At 44.3% G+C, this 24,362-nt stretch overlaps 1 protein-coding gene across 1 annotated transcript in view; it reads right to left on the bottom strand.

The window, feature by feature from the left end:
* Positions 1-24,362, bottom strand: part of BOD1L1 (biorientation of chromosomes in cell division 1 like 1) — a 53,287-nt gene that overhangs the window by 26,640 nt on the left and 2,285 nt on the right. The window contains exons 2-11 of the mRNA XM_070791813.1: positions 22,569-22,693; positions 17,601-17,791; positions 16,500-17,114; positions 15,777-15,926; positions 13,725-13,891; positions 12,501-12,612; positions 11,708-11,846; positions 10,600-10,672; positions 2,598-8,541; positions 475-539 (exon numbers count right to left, since the gene is read on the bottom strand). Coding sequence (XP_070647914.1) covers positions 475-539; positions 2,598-8,541; positions 10,600-10,672; positions 11,708-11,846; positions 12,501-12,612; positions 13,725-13,891; positions 15,777-15,926; positions 16,500-17,114; positions 17,601-17,791; positions 22,569-22,693 — 7,581 coding nt within the window. The remainder of the gene's footprint in view (positions 1-474; positions 540-2,597; positions 8,542-10,599; positions 10,673-11,707; positions 11,847-12,500; positions 12,613-13,724; positions 13,892-15,776; positions 15,927-16,499; positions 17,115-17,600; positions 17,792-22,568; positions 22,694-24,362) is intronic.

Genomic DNA, 24,362 nt, shown 5'->3' on the forward strand with positions numbered 1-24,362 from the left:
GAGAAGTCATTGGAAATTTCAAGCAGAGCAATGACATGACCTAATTTATGTTTTTCAAGCTAACTCTCAGGGCTGAGTGAAGACTGGAGGAGGGGCTGGAGAGGAAGCAGAATGGGGACACTACCTACCGGGGTAGAGGCTTAGACTAGGTGGTAGCCGTAGAAACAGAAATAGGTGGACTCAAGGTACATTTTGGGAATGGAAACTATGAGAACCAGCAATAGATGAAACGTGGGGTGACTGAGGGTGACCCTTGGCTTTCTGGTTTGAGTGGATGGAATTGATGATGGTGCTATCAGCTGAGACTATTCAGGTTCTGAACTCTTCCCTCACACGACGTGTCAGTAACAGAACTGAAATAGCTTTGGTACAGTGAGAGCTGGGGCTGCATTCTGCTCGTGTACATGTATCTGTACATGGTGAAAAGGTACACACACCACTGACAGTTCAGCATAACTGAATGATCAGCCATACCTCAGGTTTCAAGTTGGTTTTCAGTCCCAATCTTCCCACAGCATTTGATGGAGACTCTTTTCTGCCTAAAGAAATGCAAATCATTCAATCAGTTTAAGAATTTGCTTGCAAAATACACCTTGAGTCAAAAGGTAACAGGATGTTGTCTAGCTGTCATCTAGACACGCTATGCCCTCCTCCGTCATGTTTAGTTTCCTGTCAGTAGAAAACAATAAAGGGGAATACGCCCGAAAATTCTCAGATAAAAGGCAAGGGGTCATTCACTCATTTCGGGGGGATGGGATGTGTATAAAAATGTTTCTGGCTGTTATGCTGGCTGGCCACGAAGAATGATACTCTATCATTTGTGAGGACGTCTTATTTCCAAGTATTTTTCTATAGATATCTGTATCAAGCTTGTCCCTAAAAGAAAACATTCAAGGCCACTGAGACATATTCCTAATAAAGATGGTGATTTGTGAACAGACTCATTTTACTTGCTTGTGCTAACACAGCAAAGTTGAACATAAAGTTAAAAACTGTGAAACAGATAAAAAGGGAACAGAATTTTCCCTGGTAGACTCAAACCTATCCCTTTCTTTCCTTCTCTCCTCTGTCCTGAGACTTGTTCCTCTCACTTGCCCACATGGACGCCTCCCAAGAAAACCCTTCCTTTCTCCAGGAGGCTGTGGGCTTATTCCTTGCTAAAAGTCCTTCTATTTCTGCTCCTTCAGAGGGAAGGAGAGGCAGGAGGCAGGAGGAATAACAGACTGTAGCAATGGCTGAGTCATAGAAACTTCCAGAACATTCAACTCACCCTAAGTTAAAGTCAACAGAAAAATTTTAAGTCATTTATTTCAATCCTTGGAACATCTCTTAGTGTCTCCTAAGTCCCTATAAGAAACAGGACTAAATCTACTGGCCTCAGCCTCCAGAGTAGCACTTAGGTGATATTTCAGCTTAAAAGTGCAGCTTGCTCCCATTTACACAGAGTTGCGAGGAAGACAGCATCCCTGCTCGCTTCCTGTCCAGCCCACGTACCCCCTTCGAGTTCTCATAGCATCCTGTTAAGCCTGTCCTAAGCACCTGTCACAGTGCCGTGTCACAGCCTAAACACAATATGTGGCTGGATTCACAACCATCTTCCCATCATCTCTGAATCCACAGTGGTACCTGGTATAACATGTCTGAAGTGGGTGGGTGAGTGGTAATCAATGACTGAGCTCCAAGCTTACAGCTTTGAAAAGTACCAACAAGTTTCCAATAAGACCGGCACTCTCTGGAATCTAGCAGGAGGGAACACGATTCTTCTTCAAATACTAAGCCAGAAACTAGCCCACATGAACAATAAACGCTGCTAAATAAAACATAATGTGCTTCCTCAATGAGAAGCAGCCAGCTAGACTAAACTGACACGTACCTGGAACCTGTAATAAGTCACATGAGGGCTGGGACGGGGCTTGTTTTGTGCTATCATCCCCTTCTGACACAACAGAAAGCTGAGGCTCAGATGTGATTTTTTTTTTCCTAAGAGGCATCCAAGTACCATGCAAGTTATTTAAACTCTTCGAACGTTCATTTGTAAAATGAGGTGATTAAAAAAAATGCTCATCTCATACACTGCTGTAAGGTGCCTTCATTTTGACTACTAAGAAGCCTGAAGGCCAAAGATGTTTAGTAACTTGCAACAGTCCTGTGGACTACACTTGTCCAGCCGATGAGACAGCTGGAAGCCTCCTAACTGCCCACGTCGCACATGAGAAGTGGGTCTAAGACTAACCATTTAAACGTGATTTTAGAGAAGCCTGGCTCTCAACTTGGATGACAGTGATTTTGCTATATTCTAAAACCAAAACCTCCCTGGTGGCTCAGACGGTAAAGTGTCCGCCTACAATGTGGGAGACCCAGGTTCAATCCCTGGGACAAGAAGATCTCCTGGAGATGGAAATGGCAATCCACTCCAGTGTTCTTGCCTGGAAAATCCCATGGATGGAGGAGCCTGGTGGGCTAGGGTCCATGGGGTTGCAAAGAGTAGGACACGACTGAGCGACTTCACTTTCACTTTCAGAACCAAAACCATCTTAAATATCCTCTACATACAATTATCTTTATAAAACACAAAAATTTGCACTTAAGAGTCTCACCTCGATCACGCAAATTTTCTTCAGAAGAAACAGTGACTTGAAGACCTTCTTGCTGGCAGGATTTGGTCACACTGTTATCTTCTCCTGTTTTCTTAGTGGATGCTGGGACAGTGCACTGGCCACGGTGGTCACTCCTGCTCGTCAAGTTCTGCTCCTGTTTAGCAGCTGAGAGAGCTACATTGTAGGCGGTGGGAAGGGCTGCTGTGTGGGAAGGAGCCATTTCTGACTCCTGGCCATTAATACATTCAGCGGTGGTGGTTTTCAAGTGCCCCTCAGGACCCCACTGGTCATCAGCTTTTTTAGCACCAGGATTGACTGCTGTCAAACAGCGCACACTGATGGTGCCCTCGGGAGCCTGCTCTAGTCCTTGCGGGTTGACAGGCGAGTCCCCACTCCCCCCTGCTGGGCATCTCGCTGGCGTGCTGCCCCCTGATGTCCCTGCCTCAGGCCTTTCATCTTCTCTCTGAACTCTGTCTGCACAGTCCTTGCCAAGCCTCTCGCTCTCTGCCACAATCCCGACACCTGCAGAAAGCATACTGACCGACACCCGGTCATGCTCTTCCCCAGTGCCCCCTGCCACCACAGGGCCCACTTCTTTTCCCCCTGTGGAGGGCCCAGGACACTGACACTTGTCCTCGGCCATTAGGCTGGACAGAGGGGCCTCAGGCTTGCTCATCATCGTGGCTGATGGGGCATCCTTTCCTTTGGGGCTGTCTGCACTCAAATGAACCTCTTCATGCCTGTCGAGACCAGCAGGGGCCAGCAGGCATTCGGCCGTGCTGGTGGAGATGATAGCGGCATCGCTCACGTCCTCTGTGCCAGTGCCCGCGGGCAGCTCCTCCTCCTGCGGGACGGCGCCGGCCATGACCGCCTCACAGCCTTCCGAGGTGCTGGTGGAAATCATGGCCATGTCGCTCGCCTCTTCCGCCGGCCTGACCGAGGCCTGGGCATCCTCTCGAGCGACAGCACTGGACACGGGGCCCTCGCAGTCCTCTCCTGAGCTTGTGGAGATGATAGCGCTGCCGTCCTTCTCTTCCAGGACGGGTTGCTCATGTTCCCTTTCCCTAGACACACCGCACACAGAGGCTTCGCAATCTTCTGCGATGCTGGTGGAAATGAGCGCACATTCGTCCTTCTCCTCCTTGCTGGTTGAAGCAAGGGGGCTCTCGGCTTGCGCAGGCGCACTGGGCGTGGGCCCCTCAAAGTCATCGGCGCTCACCAGGGCCAGCGCTTTGGCTCTGTCTTCCACGGCTGCCACGGGCTGCGGACTCTGGGCACCATGGAGGGCTGTCGCGCTGGAAATGGGCACTTCGAATTCCTCCCCGATGCTTGTGGAAATCATGGCACACTCGTCTTTCTCCTCGTTTCTCGCAGCCGTGAGTTGGCTCCCGTCACCTGATGCTGCGCTGGGCATGGGGGCCTCGAACTCCTCCATGTTCACTCTGGGGCCCTCCGCGCTCTCTTCAGGTCTCAAGGCGCTTGAATGGCCAGCCCTCATGTCTACCACAGTGCTGAGCTGTGGGGTGAGATCGTCTGTTGTGCTGGTGGAGATCACCAAGCCCTTCCCTTCACCTGAACCCCCAGCCACACCAGCCTGGTTGGCGACACTGTCAATGGCCGTGGCGGCCGCAAGGCCATCACAGTCTTCGTTCTCTACGGAGGTGATGTCACCCTCATCTTTTTCGCCCGGTGACGTGTGAGGAGGCTCATGTTCTGGCACAGCAGCGGACACGAGGGCCTCGTAACTGTCCCCCACCAGGCCAGTGGAGGGCGTGGTATCGTCGGCTTTTTCGTTTCTGCTGAGCTCACCGTCCCTGCGGTCTAAAGCTGCGCTGGTCATGGGCCCCTGGCGACCTTCAGAAGCGGGAGCCGCCATGCCCTCCCCTGCAGCCCCGCTGCTCACGCTGCTCTCCACGACCCCTTTGGCGCTGGAGCAGATCTCTGCGTCTTTAGTGTCCTTCTCAGCGCCGCTCACGCTGTCCACGGTACTCTCGTACGCATGCGGGACGGTGCCACCGGCCTCGGCGTCCACACGCCCTGCCACAGGGCCAAGCTGAGCGTCTCCGCCTGCGCTCTCGCAGACCGACATCCCTTCGCTCTCCTCTTCCATCCCTGTGCACGTGGACGCGTGCCCGACCTCATTCCCCCGGCCCGTGCTGGTCACCACGCCCTCCCCTTCATCCTCGTCCTCCTTGGCGCCCGTGCTGGTCACCACGCCCTCATCGTCGCAGGGGCCGGGGGCCACCACAGGCGCATCAGTGGGGTCTTTGGCTACCGTGCTATCCATGGCACTCTCTTCGTTTTCTTCGGATTCGGAACTCAGGGCGAAGCCTTCCCTGCTCTCCTCTGAACCTGTGCAGCTCGCCAGGCCTTCCCCGTCCTCCTCGGTTATCCCGGTGCTGGTGACGGCACTTTCACCCTCCGGGCCGTCCATCACAGAACCGCTTTCCTCCTGGGCGGCGCTGGCTGCCGTGGGGGTGGGGGTGTCTATGGGGCCCCCAGGGGCCCCCGTCACCCTGCGCTCCTCCTGAGGCTCCACCCCAGCTGCGGAGCACAGGACACTGCCGTCTCTTCTACCCCCTGCCCCTGTGCACGTCACCGTCCCCTCGCTTTCCTTCTTGGGCCCTGCTCTCGGTGGGCTTCTCTGGAATCCATCCAACTCTTCGTTGCTTAGGGACCCCTCCCTGATGTCCATCCCCGCACTTGTTACTGCTCCGTCGCTCTCAACCTCACTGATAAACCTGACCGTTCCTTCCACGAGTTCCGAGTCTCCACCTGAAGACCCATCGCACTTGCCCTCAGAACCCGCGCTGGTCACAGCGTCATCCTTCTCCTCGGTCGCTGCGCTCCTGGCGTCAGCCTCGGTGGTCCCCGTGGGGGCCGTCACGGGGTCAGCTGCTCTTTCTTCAGGCTCGGCCAGGGCGCATTCCCCACTTTCTCCCTCTTTGGTGCTTGTGAGGAACGTTTCGCTTTCTGCAAATCCTTCTGTGACGACACCCCCACCTTCCTCGGCTGCAGCAAAGATGGTGCCTTCTCTGGCTTCCTCCCCGACGTGAAGAGGGTGGTTTTCGGAGCACGTGCCCGTTGTGAGGCCTTCGTCTGCCTCGATGCTTGTGCAAGGCATGGCCACCCCACCCTCCACCGTCTCTGCAGATGTGGTTGTGGCAGTCCCCGCCTTCACCAGGTTTAGGGGAACACCACTGTCCTTCCCCTCAGTGCTGCTGGCGATGGAAGCCTTTTCTCCTCTACTAGGCCTGGCTGTCGGAATCTCAGCTTTCCCGCTCCTTTGATGTAGAACAGAGGACACGGCATTGCTCTCAGCACTGGTGTCCACCTCACTGTGTCCGTGCCTTCTGTCAGCATCGGCTGGTATGTTTTCAACTTCAGCTGGGCCTCTGCTCTGCTTAAGTCCAATAGTATCTGTTTTTGTACTCATGCCTACCACCTGATCAACAGCAACACCAACCTTGTGGCCATTTTCTACAGAAGCCCTAACTGTCTGCTTCGAACTTGAGTTACTTCCTTTCCCATCCACATCCATCGAGCCACCTTCTTTGTCAGTGTTCTCCTTTTCCACTGTCCTGTCCCCTGACTCACTGCCAACAGGCGTGTCTACTTTCCCTTGTCTGCTGTGCAGTATGAAGGCCTGTGCACCTTCTGGAATGTGTCTTCTGCTCTCCACGCTGGCTTCTGCTGGTGTATCTACTGTGGAAACGGCATTGCCTTTTCTGCTGTCACTTGTCCTAGGGACTTCTGATTCCTCATCAGTCCAGCTTTGCTTAGGGATTTCAGAGTGGTGGATGAGCGAGGTGCTGGCTGTGGTACCTTCTGACCCACTTCTTCTGTCAACTAAAGGAAGCACCCCTGAATCGTGGGACTGTTTCTGAGGCCCAGCAGTCATGGAGCCTAAGGACGGGGCGGGATCTACCTTTGTGGAATGTTTAAGAGTGGGGTCTCCTGGAGCAAGGCGTTCTTCGGTGGGCCTGGTGGTGTTTTTCAAATTCTTCTGTGCCCTGTCACTTTCTGATGGGGCACGGGGTAACAAACAGTGACTCATTTCGGAGTCTACATTCATTTCCTGAGTTTCTTGTTGAGCAGACTCCTTTTCCTCGGAGTTAGGTTTGGACACAGAGCTTTGGAGATGCATTTTCTTGGTCAGGGTGCTTCTGTGGTCAGCGTGCTTTTCGGAATTACCAACAGCTCCTGTTCCACGCCCCGATTTACAGGCCGGAGATGCTGGTTTTGACTCTCCCATGGGAGTCTGTAACTCCTCCTTTAGGACTGCAGCGGTAGTTTTTTGTTTTGTAACATTTTCTGAGTCAAGTTCTTGCTGAGAGCTACTGCTGCCGTCTTGGGTTTTGCGGACTTCCACTGCATTTTCCATGGCTGGCTCGGGATCAATTTCCATTGGCTCTTGTTCGGGCATCAGGGCAGGATCACCACTTTTTTTGGGTCTCTGAAGGGAGGAACTACTGGGAGCACCTGAAGGGTTTGCTGCTGGTTTTTCTTCTCCTTTAGCCATTTCTTGGGATACGCTGCCTCTTCGATTTTCACACAACCTTCTACTTAACTTCTTCTCTACGACTGAACTACTTCCTCTGGGCTTCTCATGACTGCCGTCAACTTCTTTTCCATCCTTGTCCTCTGTTTTGTTGTCTTCCTTCTTTTTCACGTCCTTACTACTGTGCTTTAAGCTCCTGCTTTTGTGCCCGTCTGACAGCTTTCTCTCGAGTCTGGTGGAGCCTGACTCTTTCTCAGCCTTGCACCTCTCCTTTGCTAGTGGCAACTTTGCTCTGTGACTAGACTCTCTCTGCACACTATGCGCTGAAGGGGCCACACTCTCTGACGTGGGCTCCACACCGCTTTCCTCAGAAGGTCTGTCTTCAACTCTGGACTTCCGCTGTCTGTCTGGCTCACCTTCTTCAGTGTTCTTCTCCTTCTCTGGTTTTGGAGTGGTTGCCAGTTTTGTGGTATTTTCTTGTGATTCTGTTTCAGATGCTTTCAACTGTTTGCCTTGGCTTCTGGACTTAGACTTCAACACAAGTTTATCTTCCAACAAGCTCTTGGTTCTTCGCCTCTCCTTGTGAATCGCCTCCTCTGGTTTTGAATTACTATCTGTGTTAGTCAAGTCATTATCACATTTATCCTCGGAGTAACTTTCGCTTCTTCTCTGTACTGTGCTTCCATGTTGCCTGGAGCTCAGAGAGTCCTTCTGAATTTTAGAATCACTTGATCTTCTTGATTTGTGCTCTGCCTTGGTTTTGTCTGCTGACCCGTGTCTCTCTTTCTTATTTTCTTTACGAACATTCTCGTCACTTTTTATAATATACTCAGAAACTGGTTTACCATCTTTGCCCAAAACTGACAACTTCCTTTCATTCCGGTGTTTACCTCTTCGTTCAGCTTTATCATCTGACGACAGTTTTGCTTGTTGACTCGTCTTCTGAACGTTTTCATCTCTCGAGCCTCTCTCGGAAGAGTGAGGCTCGGGCTCATCTCCTGCTTTATGAGCACTGTCACCTCTGTACTTGTGTTTTGTAGACGGTTTGTCTTCTGACAGAGTTTTCTCCTTTTCAGGCTTCTCCTTGGAGGATTTCGCCTCTTTCTTAGGCAGGCTTTTTAAATGTGGTGTTTCTGAATCATCTTTCTTTAGATGCTTTTCGTTTTTAAGCGTGCTCTTCTGTTTCTGGGGTTCTTCTGTGCCACTTTCTGAGCGTTCCAGTGGCCTTTTTCCGTCCCTCGTGTCAGTCTCTTCCTGCACCCCTTCCACCACAACAGGGGTAGAAGTCCGTCTTTTGTGTTCCCTTTCTATTTTGGATTCGTTTTTGTTTTCATCAGCTGGATGCAAAGACTCTGAAAGTCTTCGAGCAGGTTTACTTGGTTCACTCTTTGCATGGACATGCTTTAGATCCTTTGAAGAAGATGCTTTTTCCTTTTCACAATGCTGTAAGAAAATAAAAGTTAAAATATAAGATCTAGTTTTTATATTCAAATCTAAAATTTGGGTGCATTTAGTATGTTGAACGTTGTAACATGCTTGTTGTTGTTGTTTAAGTTCCTAAGCCATGCGACTCTTTGTGACCCCATTTACTGTAGCCTGCCAGGCTCCCCTGTCCATGGGATTTCCCAGGCAAGAATACTGGAGTGGTGTGCCATTTCCTTCTCCAGGCAATCTTCCTGACCCAGGGATCGAACCCGCGTCTCCTGCATTGCCAGGTGAATTCTTTACCACATGCTACACCTTACTTATTTCACCTCTGCCAATAGCTGGTAGGTATTATTAACTTATTTCTATGCATCAGGAACCTGAAACTCAGGATGGTTCAATAATGTGACATCTTGCAACGAGTTCAGATAATTTCATTCTGGGTCTAATACTCTTCCCACTATATAGCAGCATCTTTATAGAGAGTAGTTCTTTCTCCTGAGATGCGTCCAGGCATTTGGAGGCATTCTCAGACTTTAAATTGCTAAAGCCCACTAATGCCCAGTGGTCACTAATAAATAGAAGCTGAAAGAATGACATTAGTTCTTTTTAGTCCAAAGACTTAATACCTAATGAAGGCAATTAAAAATTTTATAATGAAATAAAGTTTTCTTACATTTTAATTTAGAAATACAAATTATCAATGGGAACTTCATGAATTTAGGTTACCTGTAAGACAGTTTATTTAGGAAGCTTCAAATGCACATAGAAACTCATGGTAACTAATAGTAATCATATCATATACATCTGATGCACATGTTCATACCCAAGGGAAGATACCAATACACCAAAGCAGCCAAACCTTCCTCCTGACCCACAGTCTGGCGCTGACTGGACTAATGTTAATGACCAATGACACTTTATAATAAGGACTCATGAACTAGTTATAATTATTCTTATTCAAACAATGGGCTGAAGTCCTCAGAAAGCCCTTTGTGTCTCTGGGTCAGTTTATCACTGCACCTTTTTTACACTTTAACATGAAGATTAATACACTATTACTATAGGGACTGGGACATAGCAAGATCTTACTTTGAAATTAAATTCCACAAATAAAGAACTAACAGGGATGCCATCAACCTAATTTTACAATAAGTTCTAACCAATTAATGTGAATACAATCTTATAAGATCATTTTCCAAAGGGATTTCTCATTAAAAAAGTTAAATATTAATAATATGACATTAGAATATCAGAATATACTAAATGACTCTAATTTCTACATAAAGACATCAAGAATATTTACAGGCTATGAATAAATAATTACTAAACTATTACTGCTTCCTTTAGAAGTGTTAAGATATTCAATAGTTCAGCTATAGAATTATAAATATAAAAGTATACAGAAAGATTAAAACCCAGTGAAAACAAGTTTATCACAAGTAAAAAGGAGAAAAAATGTACTTACTGAACATTTTGAGGGTATTTTTATCTACATATTTTTACTATTTAAAATGATCACATCTTAGAAAACAGTCCAAGTGCTCAACTATAAGAAAATGCTTAAATTACAGTATATTCATTCAATGTAAGCTATATAATTATCAGAATGTATTAATTAGGAAGTTACAGTGAAATGAGTATGGGGGGGATGTTAAAAACACTATGCAAGGTTACATTTGCTCTACAAAATTATGGACATATGTGGGTGAGAAATGGAAGACAATGATAATTTGTTAGTGGAAGGATTTTAGCTTTTTCCTCCTTTTCTTTTTCATTATTATTCCTGGCTATTTTATTATCGTCAATTTAAGAAACAAGAAGTGGGGGAGTTGGGGGAAGAGAGAGGAGAAGAAAAGTAACTATTATCCAGATAAAAGATCTTAAGAATCAACTTGCCAAAATGAAGAATTTAGGCCATAATAGGATGGGGGTGTTGGAATGTTGAATGTGACAGACTTTCTATTCAAGGTAGAAAAAAAAAAAAAACCAGACTGTATTCTAAGTTTTACTACAAATAACTGAATGGCTTAACAGAAGAGCATTTAAAGTGGGGTTTTACTAATTAAGACATACCTCACTTGTTTTGAGTGTTTCTCTGGAATCTTCTTCAGATTGCTGTTTCTTTTTAGAATTCTCATCAATGTTCCTAGGTGGGGCAAAATGTGAAATAAGAACTTTGGACCAAAAAATGTGATTTAAATTTCTCAGGAAGATTTTTTAAAAAGCTTAGCTTTTCTTCACTATAAAACACTTAATTTGTACCTAGAGACTTGTGCACTTCAAATTAAATCCTATTCTTGGTTGACAGTGAAGAGCTAAATCCCGAATGTGAAGTGGACCACTCTTGGTCCTAGAGGAAAGTATTCTTGAAACAAAAATTTGTGATTTGTCGCTTGAAGAAGAATATGACATGGGCTACAATTTCATTTTGAAAGTCTTATCTTCTGAATAAACAGAGTAGTTCTATTTATTCAGATAGAGAAGGCTGAAGTCTGTAAGAAAAATGAGAGCCTCCTTCTCTCACTTAGTTCTGCAGATTGACTCAGCTAAAATCACTGACGTAGTTACCTTCAAGTCTAAGATAAACTTACAGAACTGCATGTTGCCGGTACAGCAATGCTATAGCCCACGCCTACACAGCCACCTTCAGTCTCTTCAGCTTTGTAATTCTTACAGAATTAACCATGATCATGAGGTGCTAAAAACAATGTTTGGCTTGGAATGCTGGTTTACGGGGAGAAGCATGAGATACTAGTGAAGTGTGTGGAAAGACTAGAGAATGGAGGCAGCGCCGTCAGTAAGAGGTAACTGAATGTCCAGAAGGGGAACGGCTCCTGAGTGCTTCAGAGGGTCTACACACTCTCTGAGACTATGGACAACTGTGTGCTTATGCACTTGCATTTCTCTGGGCAAAGAGTCCAATGGTTCCATGAGATTATCAAATAAAGTCTGCTCCCACCCCCACAAAAGAAAAAGATTAGTACACACTGTTTTGAAATATCATAGATATTAACATAATGAATTATGATACTGAAAAGAAAACCCTATTCCATGTTATTTCATAAACACGGAATAATATACACACTCAAGGTCTGACTCTTTCCTGTCATTTTCAATGCCTCTCTTCTGAAAGCTTGTTGAGAGAATATTATAATGTGAATGTGGCCAAATAAATACGTACCTGGAGTCCTTTTTCCTCTTTTTGCTTAAGGCTACCTTTTTCTCTAAAACTTTCCGTTCTTTAAGGACTTCTTTAATTCTGGGGGCTTTGGGTTCCAAACCTTTTGTTGATGATTCTTCTAAGTCCACACTACTTTTGCCTGGGGAAGAAGCAATCAACAAACTATGTTTCAGAACACAGTTTTATAAACAGTGTAATCTTTATTCTTCATTAAGATTTTCTAATCACTGTAAAAATAAAAAATGGCTTCAATATCTCTAAGTTGTATTGGAATAAAAATATTTTATGTAGATGGAGAAGTCTTATATTTTTTATCTTAAGTGCTCATATATGTACATGTGTGTATTTTACATCAAACAAGATCAGTGTCCAGAGGAAGTTCAATTCTGTCCAATGAAATATTCCAGATAAATGTTCGACATTTTAGTTAACATAAAGTATAGATGAATTCCATTAATATCACTGCAAGGCTTGAGGACTCACAGGTTAACAATAAATTTTTCAGTGATAATTCATTCCATAATCACTGGAAAATAAACTGCTATTATGTGAGTTGTATAATCTGGTATGTGATAGAATGTTTAACTTAGATATAGAAATATAATAAACATGTGACTAAATACATCAGATTAAAAAGGAAATCTTAAACATCTTAAAATACATAGTTTTAAAAATCTAAGATACAATTTTTATCACTTTATTTTATAATCATACCTCACAAGCTATCTTAATATCTAGAAGTCAATGGGGTAAGTACATAGCTTAAAATATTAAATGTTAAGATCTCTTATACCTTGACTCTTAGCTTTTGAATACTTTGTCTTTTCTGCTTTCTGTTTTCGTTTTTCTTCAAGTTTTTCTCTATTAATTTGCCTTCTTAAAAGTCTCTCTTCTTTTTCTTTAGCCTAAAACCACAAAATATTCATAATTATGCTGACAGATTCTCAAGTAAGAGCAAAAACACCCTGAAAAAAAATATGCTTGCCCTTCAGATGTCCTTACAGATTAATGGGCTCTGTAAAAGTGCCTACATACCACTATAAACACATCTATGTGTGCGCATGGGTTTCAAAAGAGACAGAAGGTGACATTTTTCCCTTACTAACTTTCAGAATGCCATCAATTTCAAGGTATCATTTGGGGAAACGGTGGTTTAATAAACTGTTATTCCAATTAAAAGGCTACCTATAAAAATGTCTATGAGCATCACGTGTAGAGGTAGGTCTTTATAATTATCTGATTTTCTCAAAGAAAGATGAAATGCAGATTCCAGTGACAGGGTGGTCCTACAACAAATGTTACTTGCTGGCTATACTCTTAGGACCCAGGGTTTGGATGTGGGACTTCCTGTAGTTGTATTTTAAACCAGGGAGGATCCAGTCATTGTGTTACTCTACCATCTCTTTCCTGCCCAGAATTCAAAGCCTCAAAGTGTCAAATACTCTAAGCATGAGCATAACTCCTGATCAACTAATCTCTTAAGAGAGAGGCTACTATTAACATTTTGGTGCGCTTCCTTCAAATCATTTTTTATGAAGTAGTATTTCCTTATTCTTTGATGCACAACTTTTCATATTTTAATGTTTCTGAAATTGTAAGCCAACTTATTAAAACTGATGTATACATACAATGAGGTAGCAGTTTCTCTAAAAAGCTGTTAATAATTCAGTGGTACATCTTAGAAGTACTATTAAATGAAGGAAATATGTGGACGACTATGCTTCCCTCTTAATAATATGTTAATGGCTGATGCCATCTCTCTTTATGGCTGGATCCATACTCGGGTCAAACATTTCCATACTATGAAACACCGAGGGTGTTAGCAGTTTTTCACCAATCATGATGATATGAACAGCTCCATCACGTTTTTATCTATTCTGCCTAAATGACAAGGTTCCTGAAGGTGGAACCTATAAGTCACCGTTTCAAATGCTCACCAGTAGCCTGTGAACAGACTAGTCAAGTATGCCAACCTGATTTAATAGGTTAACATAACAAGAGCTCAAATCTGACTTACAATAGACTGCCGCCGTTGTTCCACAGTAAGTTCGTCATCAGAATCACTATAATACTTTGAGTAAAGATATGGTTTGTGAACATAAGCATGCCGCACATTTTTTGCTTTTCCTTCACTGGGATCACTGGTTTGAGTTTTTGTTTTGTTTTGCTTGTTCTTCTCTTCATCTGGAAGAAAGTCAGTAGAAAGAAGAGCATTTCTGTCAATCAGCAATTAACATCAACATCAAGTGGCAAAAGCTGTATCAAAGTAGTTTAAGGGTATTTGTAGGTCCAACAGGAGAAATATCAGTATGTGAAAATTCAGAAAATTTTAAAGGCTATCATTCATATCTTTATTTATTTAAATTTTTTTTTTTGTTTGCTTCTTTGGCCGTGCCGCATGGCATGCAGAATTTCTCAGGGCAGGGATCAAACTCATGCCCCCTGAACAGGAAGGGCAGAGTCTTAACCAATGGACCACCAGGGACATCCTCCTGATTCACATACTGTTTCTTTCTTTCAGCTTCTCACATATCAAAAAGAAAAATTAGACCTTAAGAGTTACTTATGTTTCCTGGACAAATAGTTAATCCTCATTTGTATATCAACAGACTTGGCATGAATACTTTACCAGTATCAAGTTGAACAAATTCCCTTCAAGCCACACTTTAAACTTGAGATTTTAGTGACCATTTATGGTCTTTCGTTTATGGAAGGGGCAAGAACCAATAACTGGCCCTACAGCAAGTATACAGTAAAACCCTTCTGCCCTAGGAAGGGAGAAAAGTTCCCCATGCACAGCAAGAAGCAGTGAGTGCTACTAAGTATTGCTTTGTACTCTCAAAAGAGCAGTTTTCTTACTTTGGATCCCATACACAGAAAATCTAGCCCTGTCCAGGAAAAACCTTGAACAGATCCAATACAGCATCTAGAAATAAGATTTCCGTTTGGTCAGAGAAAGTGGAATGTTCACAGGATAAGAGCATTCTCCTTCCGTCGGTGCTCAGAAACGACCTCATGAGGGTAATTATGAAGAGTGAGGAGTGCTACCCTTGCATTTCGGAGGCTGCTAATTCAGTTTTTTTAATGGATACTAAGAAAATAATGAAAAATGGGAGCAACTGAAAAATATTCATACACCTACAGCATTAAAACTTTCTACTTTTTTCTTGCCTGTGATTTTCTCTACAGATATTCTAATTCAAGTATGTGTTAAGTCGCTTCAGTTGTGTCCGACTCTGTGCAACCCCATGGACTGTAGCCCACCAGGCTCCTCTGTCCATGGGATTCTCCAGGCAAGAATACTGGAGTGGGTTACTATGCCCTCCTCCAGGGGATCTTCCTGATCCAAGGATTGAACCCATGTCTCTTACGTCTCCTGCATTGGCAGGTGGGTTCAATCCAAGAGTCAGTGGCAAATTTACCAGATGCTATCTGCAGGCAATTGCAAATAACGTTCAACATTTTTGACTTTTCAAAAAATCATAAAAAATATTTAATCACATGTTAAAGAGCAATGTAAGGTATTAGTTAGAAGCCCGGACTGGGTTTGAAATGGTGCTGTGCTCACTAGCTACGTGACTCCTGGTGACAGACTATATAGCCTACTGCCTCTTCCCTTGGCTGATTTTAATGTGTCCCTTAGCTGAAAGAAACCATAACCATGAGTTTAATAGCTTTCAATGAGTCCTTCTAGTGAATTACCAAACCTGAGAGTGGTCTTGGGATCTTGAATTTGCAATTGGTCCCAGAAATGAGGGCAGTCTTGTGGACTGTCCCTCCAAACACTACCAAAACATGGCATGTTCAAACAGGATCTCATCCAAGTCTTCTAAGAATCCTAGGGAGTGGAGGTAAGAGAAGGAGAACCTAGACTTGTTGAGGTTTAGTAACTTACCAAGCTCACTCAGATAGACAGTCTTGGAGCTGGGACTCAGAAACAAATCTTCCAACTAAGAGTCCCAAGCTCCTGCCACGGCGCCACACTGCCTTTCACGACACAGCCATCTGAACTTACAAACACTGCTCAACAGGAAGCTTCCCAGAGGCTTTACTAAGTAAAATGCTTTACCATCTGATGTAATCTCTCCTTCTTCCATGCTCTCAGACATCACAGCCTCCTCCTCAGTGTCTTCTTCAAAAGATGAAAGGTCACTGGTGTGGACGGAGCTAACTGTGATGTCTGTAAGTCCATCCACATCAGAATCTATCATAGAGATATCTACAAGAAAATGAAACACAGAAAACAAATTGTCTTGTGGTAAGAACAAAAACAGCACAAGCTTCCTAAATTACATTAACATTTTTCTGCTTTAACTGCTCAAAGAACTTCAACTTCAGAAATAATCTCTCACCATTAGTAACCAATATCAAACAAGGTAGAGCTATTTTCAGCAAACAGAAAGCACGGTTAGCCTATAAAATGAATAACACTGATAATCCATGATGTGAATGATATATAAAAAGCAAATCTTATGTAAATGAATTATTCACTAGTATTTTAAAGATTAGGATATACAACAATTAACTGGCTTGGAATAATGTACGTGAATAAATTATGAGTTAAATTTATAAGGCTTAGAGTGTCTCTGTTCATTTGCATTGTCAACTGGCACATGAGAATGAAAGGAAATATACAAATGCTTAATGCTCATCTTTTAGCAAAGAGAATATGAGTTTTCAGGATTTTAAAACACAAGTAGCAAATATAGTTATAAAACTTTGAAGGCAAGTGTGATGTGCCCTCAAGGACACCGTGTTCTTTAAACTGTTGTAGACTTTTCCAAGTTTTTACCTTCTTTTGTTCCTTCACTGGTTTTAGCTTTACTATTGGTTTTTTCCAAAGGAAGTTTTGAACATTCTACTTCTTTATCCTTTGCTTGTTTTTCATCTTTTACTCTTTGTACATCTTCGCTCCTTTTTGAGTGATCAGTTTTCTTTTCAGTCTTTTCCTTCTTCTCTTTCTTTCTTTCTGCCTTTTCATTGCTGTCTGGCTTCTTTTCACCTTTATCTGCTGATTTGCTTTTTTGGTCACTGCTTTCTTGTTGAGCATCCTTATTTAGCAGAACTGAACTAGTACTTTCTCTTGTGTGATTCTTCATTTCTTCAGCTGGACAAGGGGGATCACTAAGTTCTTCAGAGCGAGGGGCAGCTTCCTGCCCTTCCCCTGCAGAGTCGGCTGTAGGTTTTTCTTTATCAGCTGTGTCCTCTGAAGTCCTCTCTTTCTCAGCACTAGTGTCAGTGCTTGCCTGAGACGGGGTTTTTTTGGACATTCTCTCACTGGTCTTGGCATTCGACATCTCTGTTGAAGCCCTGGCAGCACTAGCTTCTTGGTTGAGAGAAGTGATGGTTTCCAAGATGGACATGGCATCACTGGCCACGTTTGCACTGGGCCCGGGGGCAGGGACACCTTGGAGGGAAAGACATGTTTTAGAATAAATTTGTGCAGAAGGTAAAGCCCTCTGCAGACTCAAGGCCGCCTGCCACTGTCAGTGTTACGTGACACACGCACATACACTTTCAGTCTTTCAGGCACTGGTGCTGAGACTCAACACACTCTAAATTCTCTACCTCTGTAACACAGACTCAGGCATTATGCAAACGTGAGAACAGTCTAGTTCCCAGAAAAAGAACATGTTCTCTAATTACTGTAATTATTGCCTCTACTGAAACACACACACACCCATCCACTACATTATTAAAGTAACTATTATTAAAAAAAAAAAAAAAAAAAAAACTGTTATGCCAGTTCAAGAATCTGGGTGATAATTAAAATAACTACAATTTCATGAGAGTGGCCAAAAAGAGAAATATTTTAATGAACTAAATACCCCTAACTTGGTAATCAGCGTAAGAAGAAAAGCAACGGGACTGACCAAGAATGAAAGCAAAGCACCTTGTGTGATGGTGGAGGAGTCTGGTTTCTCATCCTCGGGGGCTGTGCTGCCGCTCGTGTCCTCCTTATGACTGAGCGTGGCCAGAAACTCGTGCACAGCTTTCTCCACCTGAGGTCTGAATGTGTGGTTGATCTTCGGATCCACAACCTGAGAAATAATTCGGTCAATACCAGACTCCAACATTCCTGATCTGAAACACAGGATAATTTACAGAAAGGTGAAAAACAAAAACAAAAATTAATGTAGTATTAAACAAACTCCTTTTAAGTAAAGCTGTATCAATTACATATATGTTCTTCAACTGCCCCCTCTCCACTCTCCTTGGGTTACAAGAAAAATACACAATAGAAAATAAGTTTCACACTACAGTGGCATTTAACAAAGGATACTGCAAAAAAAAAAACTACATAAAATATGTCACATCTCCACTGTGTCACCAGTGGAGATACTAAAGCAGACAGAACAAGAGCAAAACAAAATACCTTTAGAACTAGACAGAGCACGTTATCTAAAGGCCAGGCTTGTAGGTGACGCTTCTCTTACCTCAATCCTGCCCATGGCAGACAGGGATAAATGACCATTAAAGCGGAATTCTGGGTACAAAATAAACCTATAGATTCTACAACTTTTTTTTTAAACAGAAAGATATAAGTCTGTTTTAAGTATTAGTGTGCCCACGAACACTGAAGAATGCACACAAAGTGCAATTTCCCCAAACTTACAAAAAAGAAAAAAAAAGGAAAACTTTAGAAGAACAAAAACAAAGCTTAAAACTTTTGGCCATCTTATTATCTTCTTGCTTTAAAGACTAAATGATTTATTCATTCTACAATCACGTTCTAAGTGCCTTATACACAACAGGCACCACACTAGCTACTGAGCCACTGCAAATCACACCTGGTCTCTGTTCTGCTGGGGGTGAGAGACACAAAATACAACGTGACAGCTGCTAGGACATACAATGCACTATGAGAAAAGAATATTATCATTATTAGCCATCCCTGAGATGATTTGCAAATGCTTTACAAAGGAGAAGACATTTAACCTGAGTCCTGATTTCCAGAGAAGAGAAGGGAACAAAGTGTTCAAAGAAATATCACACGTAAGAGACAGAGGAGCAAAGGGCCAACAAAGCCTGAAACACGAAGAAAACCGCAGAGGCCTCTGAACAAAATAGGAGGACATGCATTTATTTGAAGAATCGCACTTCAACCTTGTTTCTTTCTAACAGAGAACCTGAGCAGTCACAGTTCCCTGGACAGTGTTGGGACAGCAGTTTGAGGCCTCTGGCTGTCCCTGCACAGGGCTGAGGTGTCTCTCTCTACGCCCTGCAGGGCTATGTCTGAGTGCCGTGCTGTCTGGAGTGGAGGATGGATGCGATTCGCCTTTCCCGAGGCACCTCGCAGCCCTGAGATACTACAATTCCATTTATGTGGGCCATAGAGAAAAATGAGACACCACTGCACAAAGTAGGTAACCTGCTTTCTAAAGTTCTAAGACTATTAAAAAAAAAAAAAGCTAATCCTCTGAACACTGTTACATCTTGGAGGTGTCTTTAAAATGTGGCAGGTGGAAAAGAGGCGAGGACAAGTCATCTGAAAAACGTTCTAAGGTGCAAGCACAAAGGCACGAAATGAAACACACCCTTCAGGTGGCTGCCTCAGTCTCTTTCCCTGAGGCCCACACGCCGGCCTCCGTGTACTTAGGTCCTCGCTCTCTCAGAGGCCCGCTCTGATCTCAGAAACGGAGGCCCACGCTAACAAGCACACTGTTCCTCGTGGGTTCATTCCAGTGACGTGTGGGTGCAGCCGGGGCTGCCTCACCAGAGGAGGGGAGAGGTCATAGCTCCAGGTTCAAGGGCAAAGCCAAAATGCCAGCAGCTGGCACTGTCTTGGTTAAAGCTACTTTCTTGTCTTCCTTTAAACAGTGTACAGTTCAGGTCATCACTTCTGAGCTCCCTTGCATTTTAAGGTTCTGTTGTACAAATGAATGCATAAACAGAGTAAAACTTTTTTTAAACTACTGAGCTGGCAGATTGGTTACTGAACCATGCAAAATTGCAGATATTGAACTATCTTGTCTTATGAAAATGGCAATTGTAAACAGTTCAATCTGAGACAAGTGAGTATTTCTCAAAGTATATGCAAAAAAACGATCTGAAATTGTATTTACAGGTGCAAATACGTTCCTATACCATTGGTAGTTGTCGTCGTTTAGTTGTTAAATCGCGTCTGACTCTGTTGCAATCCCATGAACTGTAGACGCCATGCTCCTCTGTCCATGGGATTTCCTGGGAGGAATACTGAAGTGGGTTGCCATTTCCTTCTCAAGGGGATCTTCCTGACCCAGGGATCAAACCCACATCTCCTGCACTGGCAGGCGGATTCTTACACACTGAGCCACCAGGGAGGCCCTATACCATTAGTTAGACACAACTAAAAGTTACTCTTTCTTTAGAGTAACTTAGAAATGTTATTTAAGAGACATAAGTTTACTAATGTAATTTAAATGAAAGAACAGTTCAATTAAAAATAAGTAAAGTAGCTAGAAGAAAATGTCCAGATTTCCCAGTAAGAGCAATGCCTAAACTACCCAAGAGATGACAATTGGCCCACTCTAGTCCACAGAGGAGGGTCCTCGTCACCCACAGGCAGACTGCTCTAGTGTTAACTGCCGACAGTCACAAGCACCCCCTACTGCAGCGTCCAGCAATCCCTCACCAAACAAGGTTCTGTGAAAACGTCATATGTTGGTACAACAATTTTAAGTGCTTGATTTTACATGGGCAAGACTGAGTTTAGCTCTCTTTAAAGAACAGAACAAATGACCGCTTCCCGGCTGTAAAGGTTTTGCGTGCCAAGAAGTCAATTTCAAGAAATGTGCCTTCCATTTAGTCTCTTAACATATGAAGAAAAAGACAAAAAGAATCTAAGACCCTCCCCTTTCCAAACACGCTTTTAAAACAATGTTATTCTTTGTGAAAAAGGAGGCAGCTATGCACACTGTTGCGGGCTGGTGCTCTGTAACTGTGGGTAATGTCTGTAAGCCTCCTGCCCCCACCCCCCAACCCGGCCTACCCTTGGCCCCCGACCGACCCCTAGCCTCCAACTTGACCCGTAGCGCTCTACCCCCTATTTTGGTTACTGTTCTCCTGAAGGTCTGGAAATGAGGAAGCCCCTAGGCCTGCTGCCCAACAGGAAAGGCCTTGACTTCTCCCCAGAAGCTATCAGATGCAGCCCTCTAATGGCATCTTGTGATCTCACCTGGACTCTTTCACAGGTTCCTGAATATCTTTTAAAATGTAGACAACAAACCTACTGTCAAATTTCCCTCTTCCCTTCTCTTATTTTCTAGGACACGCAGTCTGAGCCCCAGGTTCCTGGTTTCTAGGATTACCTGCGGCTAAATGGGTCTTTGAATCAGAGTGTAAAGTTTTATTTGTGGGGCTTCCTGTGGGTGAACTATCAAGGGAGCAATACACTAGGTAGGTTTGCAAGGTTCCTGAGGGACAAGAGGGAATTGAGGGGCAACAGCTATAAATTATGCTTCCTGGTGGCTCAGGCGGTAAAGATCCGCCTGGAATGCAGAAGATCTGGGTTCGATCCCTGGGTTGGGAAGATCCCCTGGAGGAGGGCATGGCAACCCACTCCAGCATTCTTGCCTAGAGAATCCCCATGGACAGAGGAGCCTGGCAGGCTACAGTCCATGAGGTCTCGAAGAGTCAGACACGACTGAGGGACTAAGCACCCAGCACACAGCTATAAATCAGATTTGTTTACCTGTTTAAAAAGCCACATTTCGTCCCAGTAGATGAACTTGGACATAAATATTTGTCAAGGCAGGAAGAATAAAGCATTTTTAAAATAAAGTGGTCAGCTTTTCTAGGGTGTGAGGCAGGGAGAGAGGGTTCAAGTCTTCTAATCTTGGTGAATACTTATATTCATGAACAATATTGTAAATCTGCTCTTTGGGGGAACAAATATGATCTTTTTAGGGCCATCTAAACATTCCGGCTTTTCTCACTCTCTTCGTGTTTGCCAAGAAAAGGACCCTGACAGGCCCAAATGCACCACCACTCCCTTTCTGGTTATATTGTCACTAAAACCCACAAGCAAAATCACAGTTAAATTAAAAACAAAACCAAAACAAACACAAACCAGGAGAGCCCCTGGTGGCCCAGGGGTTAGGACGCAGCGCTTTCACGGCCAGGGCCAGGCTTAAGTGCTGACCGGGGAGCCAAGACCTGACAGCCTGCTAGGGCCAGGCTTAACTGCTGACCGGGGAGCTAAGATCCGACAGACTGCTAGGGCCAGGCTTAACTGCTGACCAGGGAGCTAAGACCTGACAGCACACTCAGCCAGGAAAAAGAAAAGGAAAAAAGCAAGCAGTTGTACCAGAACATAGAAGACATGGTCTCAAATCAGGAGAAAATGCTTCCATTTCAGTCATCTTTAATGTCTTTATTTGTAAACCAGGAATAATAAAGCCTACTCTCTCAGGGCCAAAAAGTAACTGTAAACGTAACCGTATGTGACACACTAACCAATCTGGCATTTGCCATCTATTCACGGCAGATCTAGAGGGCTTTTTTTTTGAAGTCACATAGTCATTCCTTTCACTCCAGTGTTCTTGCCTGGAGAATCCCAGGAACAGAGGAGCCTAGTGGGCTACTGTCTACGGGGTCGCACAGAGTCGGACACGACTGAAGCGACTTAGCAGCAGCAGCAGTCATTCCTTCAATATTTCCAAAGGTCTATGGGAACAATCAGACTGTCAAATTTATGAGGGAAATGTGAGGCGATTTAGAGTCTACTCTAAAATTACACTGTATCATTGTATGAAGTAGCCACACCAGACCTGACAAAATCATCACAAGGTGAACAAACTTCTGCAAATGTCTCTGCTTTCAGGCAAGGCACACTGGGACAGTCTCAAACCTTCCTAGGAACGCTGCAATTCTGACTTACTTGAGCACTTGCTGTCGAATATTGTTTCTAAGCTGGTTCTTGTTGAGGTGGGGACTCCATGTATGAGTTGCTAAGTGGTTTGCAACAAAGTTGTCAACACGCTGTCTCAGATTCTGATAGGCAGGCTAGAGAGAAAGAAAGAGATATCAATGTTAAAAACCTCACTGCTACACAATATCAACCCTATATCCATAGTCTCAGGAATCCTTGTATCTTTAGCAGTGTTAACATTTCTTAGGGCATCAATATGGCAACAAAGTTTCATAGTTTGACAACCCTGTATTATCCTCCTGCTTCAGGATAAAACAAGACTCATTCAAATACCATTTATCTAAAACAAAATGTTTATAGATGAATACAAAGACAGATATACCTAATTATAGACAAGGGACTAGAACATAAGAAGTGTTACTTTTAGATGATTTGAAGGGAAGAAATGGAGAAGAGCAGACAGGAAATGAGCCTTCATTGAGAATGCTGCTGCTAAGTCATGTCAGTCATGTCCGACTCTGTGCGACCCCATAGACGGCAGCCCACCAGGCTCTGCCGTCCCTGGGATTCTCCAGGTAAGAACACTGGAGTGGGTTGCCATTTCCTTGTCCAATGCATGAAAGTGAAAAGTGAAAGTGAAGTCGCTCAGTCGTGTCTGACTCTTAGTGACCCCATGGACTGCAGCCTACCAGGCTCCTCCGTCCATGGGATTTTCCAGGCAAGAGTACTGGAGTGGGGTGCCATTGTCTTCTCCATTAGCACTCTACTTGCCCATAAAACAACCTTCAATTTGAACTATAAAAGTTAAATCCCTTGGTTTCTAAGTTCTCGTTTAGGTAAAAAAGCCTAGTGACTACGATAATATTTTGGGCTCCATTACTCTTCCGGGAAGAGCTATGTCCTTTTCCCAGTGCTCCTGGCCAAAAGCCTTCACATCATCATGACTCCTTCTCTTCCACCCCTCACCCGAACCCGCAGGAAATCCCGCCGGCATTAGCCTCAGAATGCAGCCAGAACCTGAGCACCTCCCATGCCCTCCACTGCTACCACTCCTGTCCGGAGCATTCTCCTCTCCTGCCTAGATCACAGTTGCCGACTGGCCTGCATCTAGTCTCCCCCTGCTGCCTGAAGTCTGTTTTCCATGGTGCAGAGAGCGCCGATCTTCTAAAGTTAAGGGGACCATGTCGTTCACTGTCCAAACCACATCACGATGAAGTAAGGGGGGACTGTGAATGACTCCACGAGGTCAAGCCGTCTGAGGTGGAAGCAGATAGCATCCCTCTTCTGCTCTAACACCTGCCAGGGGCGTCTCAGCTCCAGTGAGCGCCAAACTCACCAGGGCTCCGGCAGCTCTGTAAAGGGAGGGTGGCGGGGGGCTCCTACCTCAGCTCCTAGCCCTTTCTCCCTCAGCAGGTTCTGCCTTAGGCCTCCTGCACTTGCTGTGCTCCCCAGTTGGCATGCTCAGCCCCCCACAGCTGGAGAGCTCCTTCAGCGATGGCTCAAATGTCATCTCATTCAATCTTCCCTGAATAACTTACGCAAAACACACCACCAACCCTTTCCACCTTCATCCTGCTTTCTCTCTCCCACAGAACCTCTCACGAGTGAGATTTACTTTCTCTGATGGGCTTCGAGCTTCACATCAGCAGGGACTTTCTGTTCACTGCTGTGTCCCTGGTACCTAAAACAATGCCTGGTGTGTAAGTATTTGTTGGGTGAATAAACTTACATTATTTCTGTCTCTGATTTTTCTTTTAAATCTGAAAAGAGACAATAATTATGGCAACGAGGAGCCATTTCCAG

Source organism: Bos indicus, chromosome 6 (genome assembly GCF_029378745.1).
Source record: "Bos indicus isolate NIAB-ARS_2022 breed Sahiwal x Tharparkar chromosome 6, NIAB-ARS_B.indTharparkar_mat_pri_1.0, whole genome shotgun sequence".
NCBI lineage: Eukaryota > Metazoa > Chordata > Mammalia > Artiodactyla > Bovidae > Bos > Bos indicus.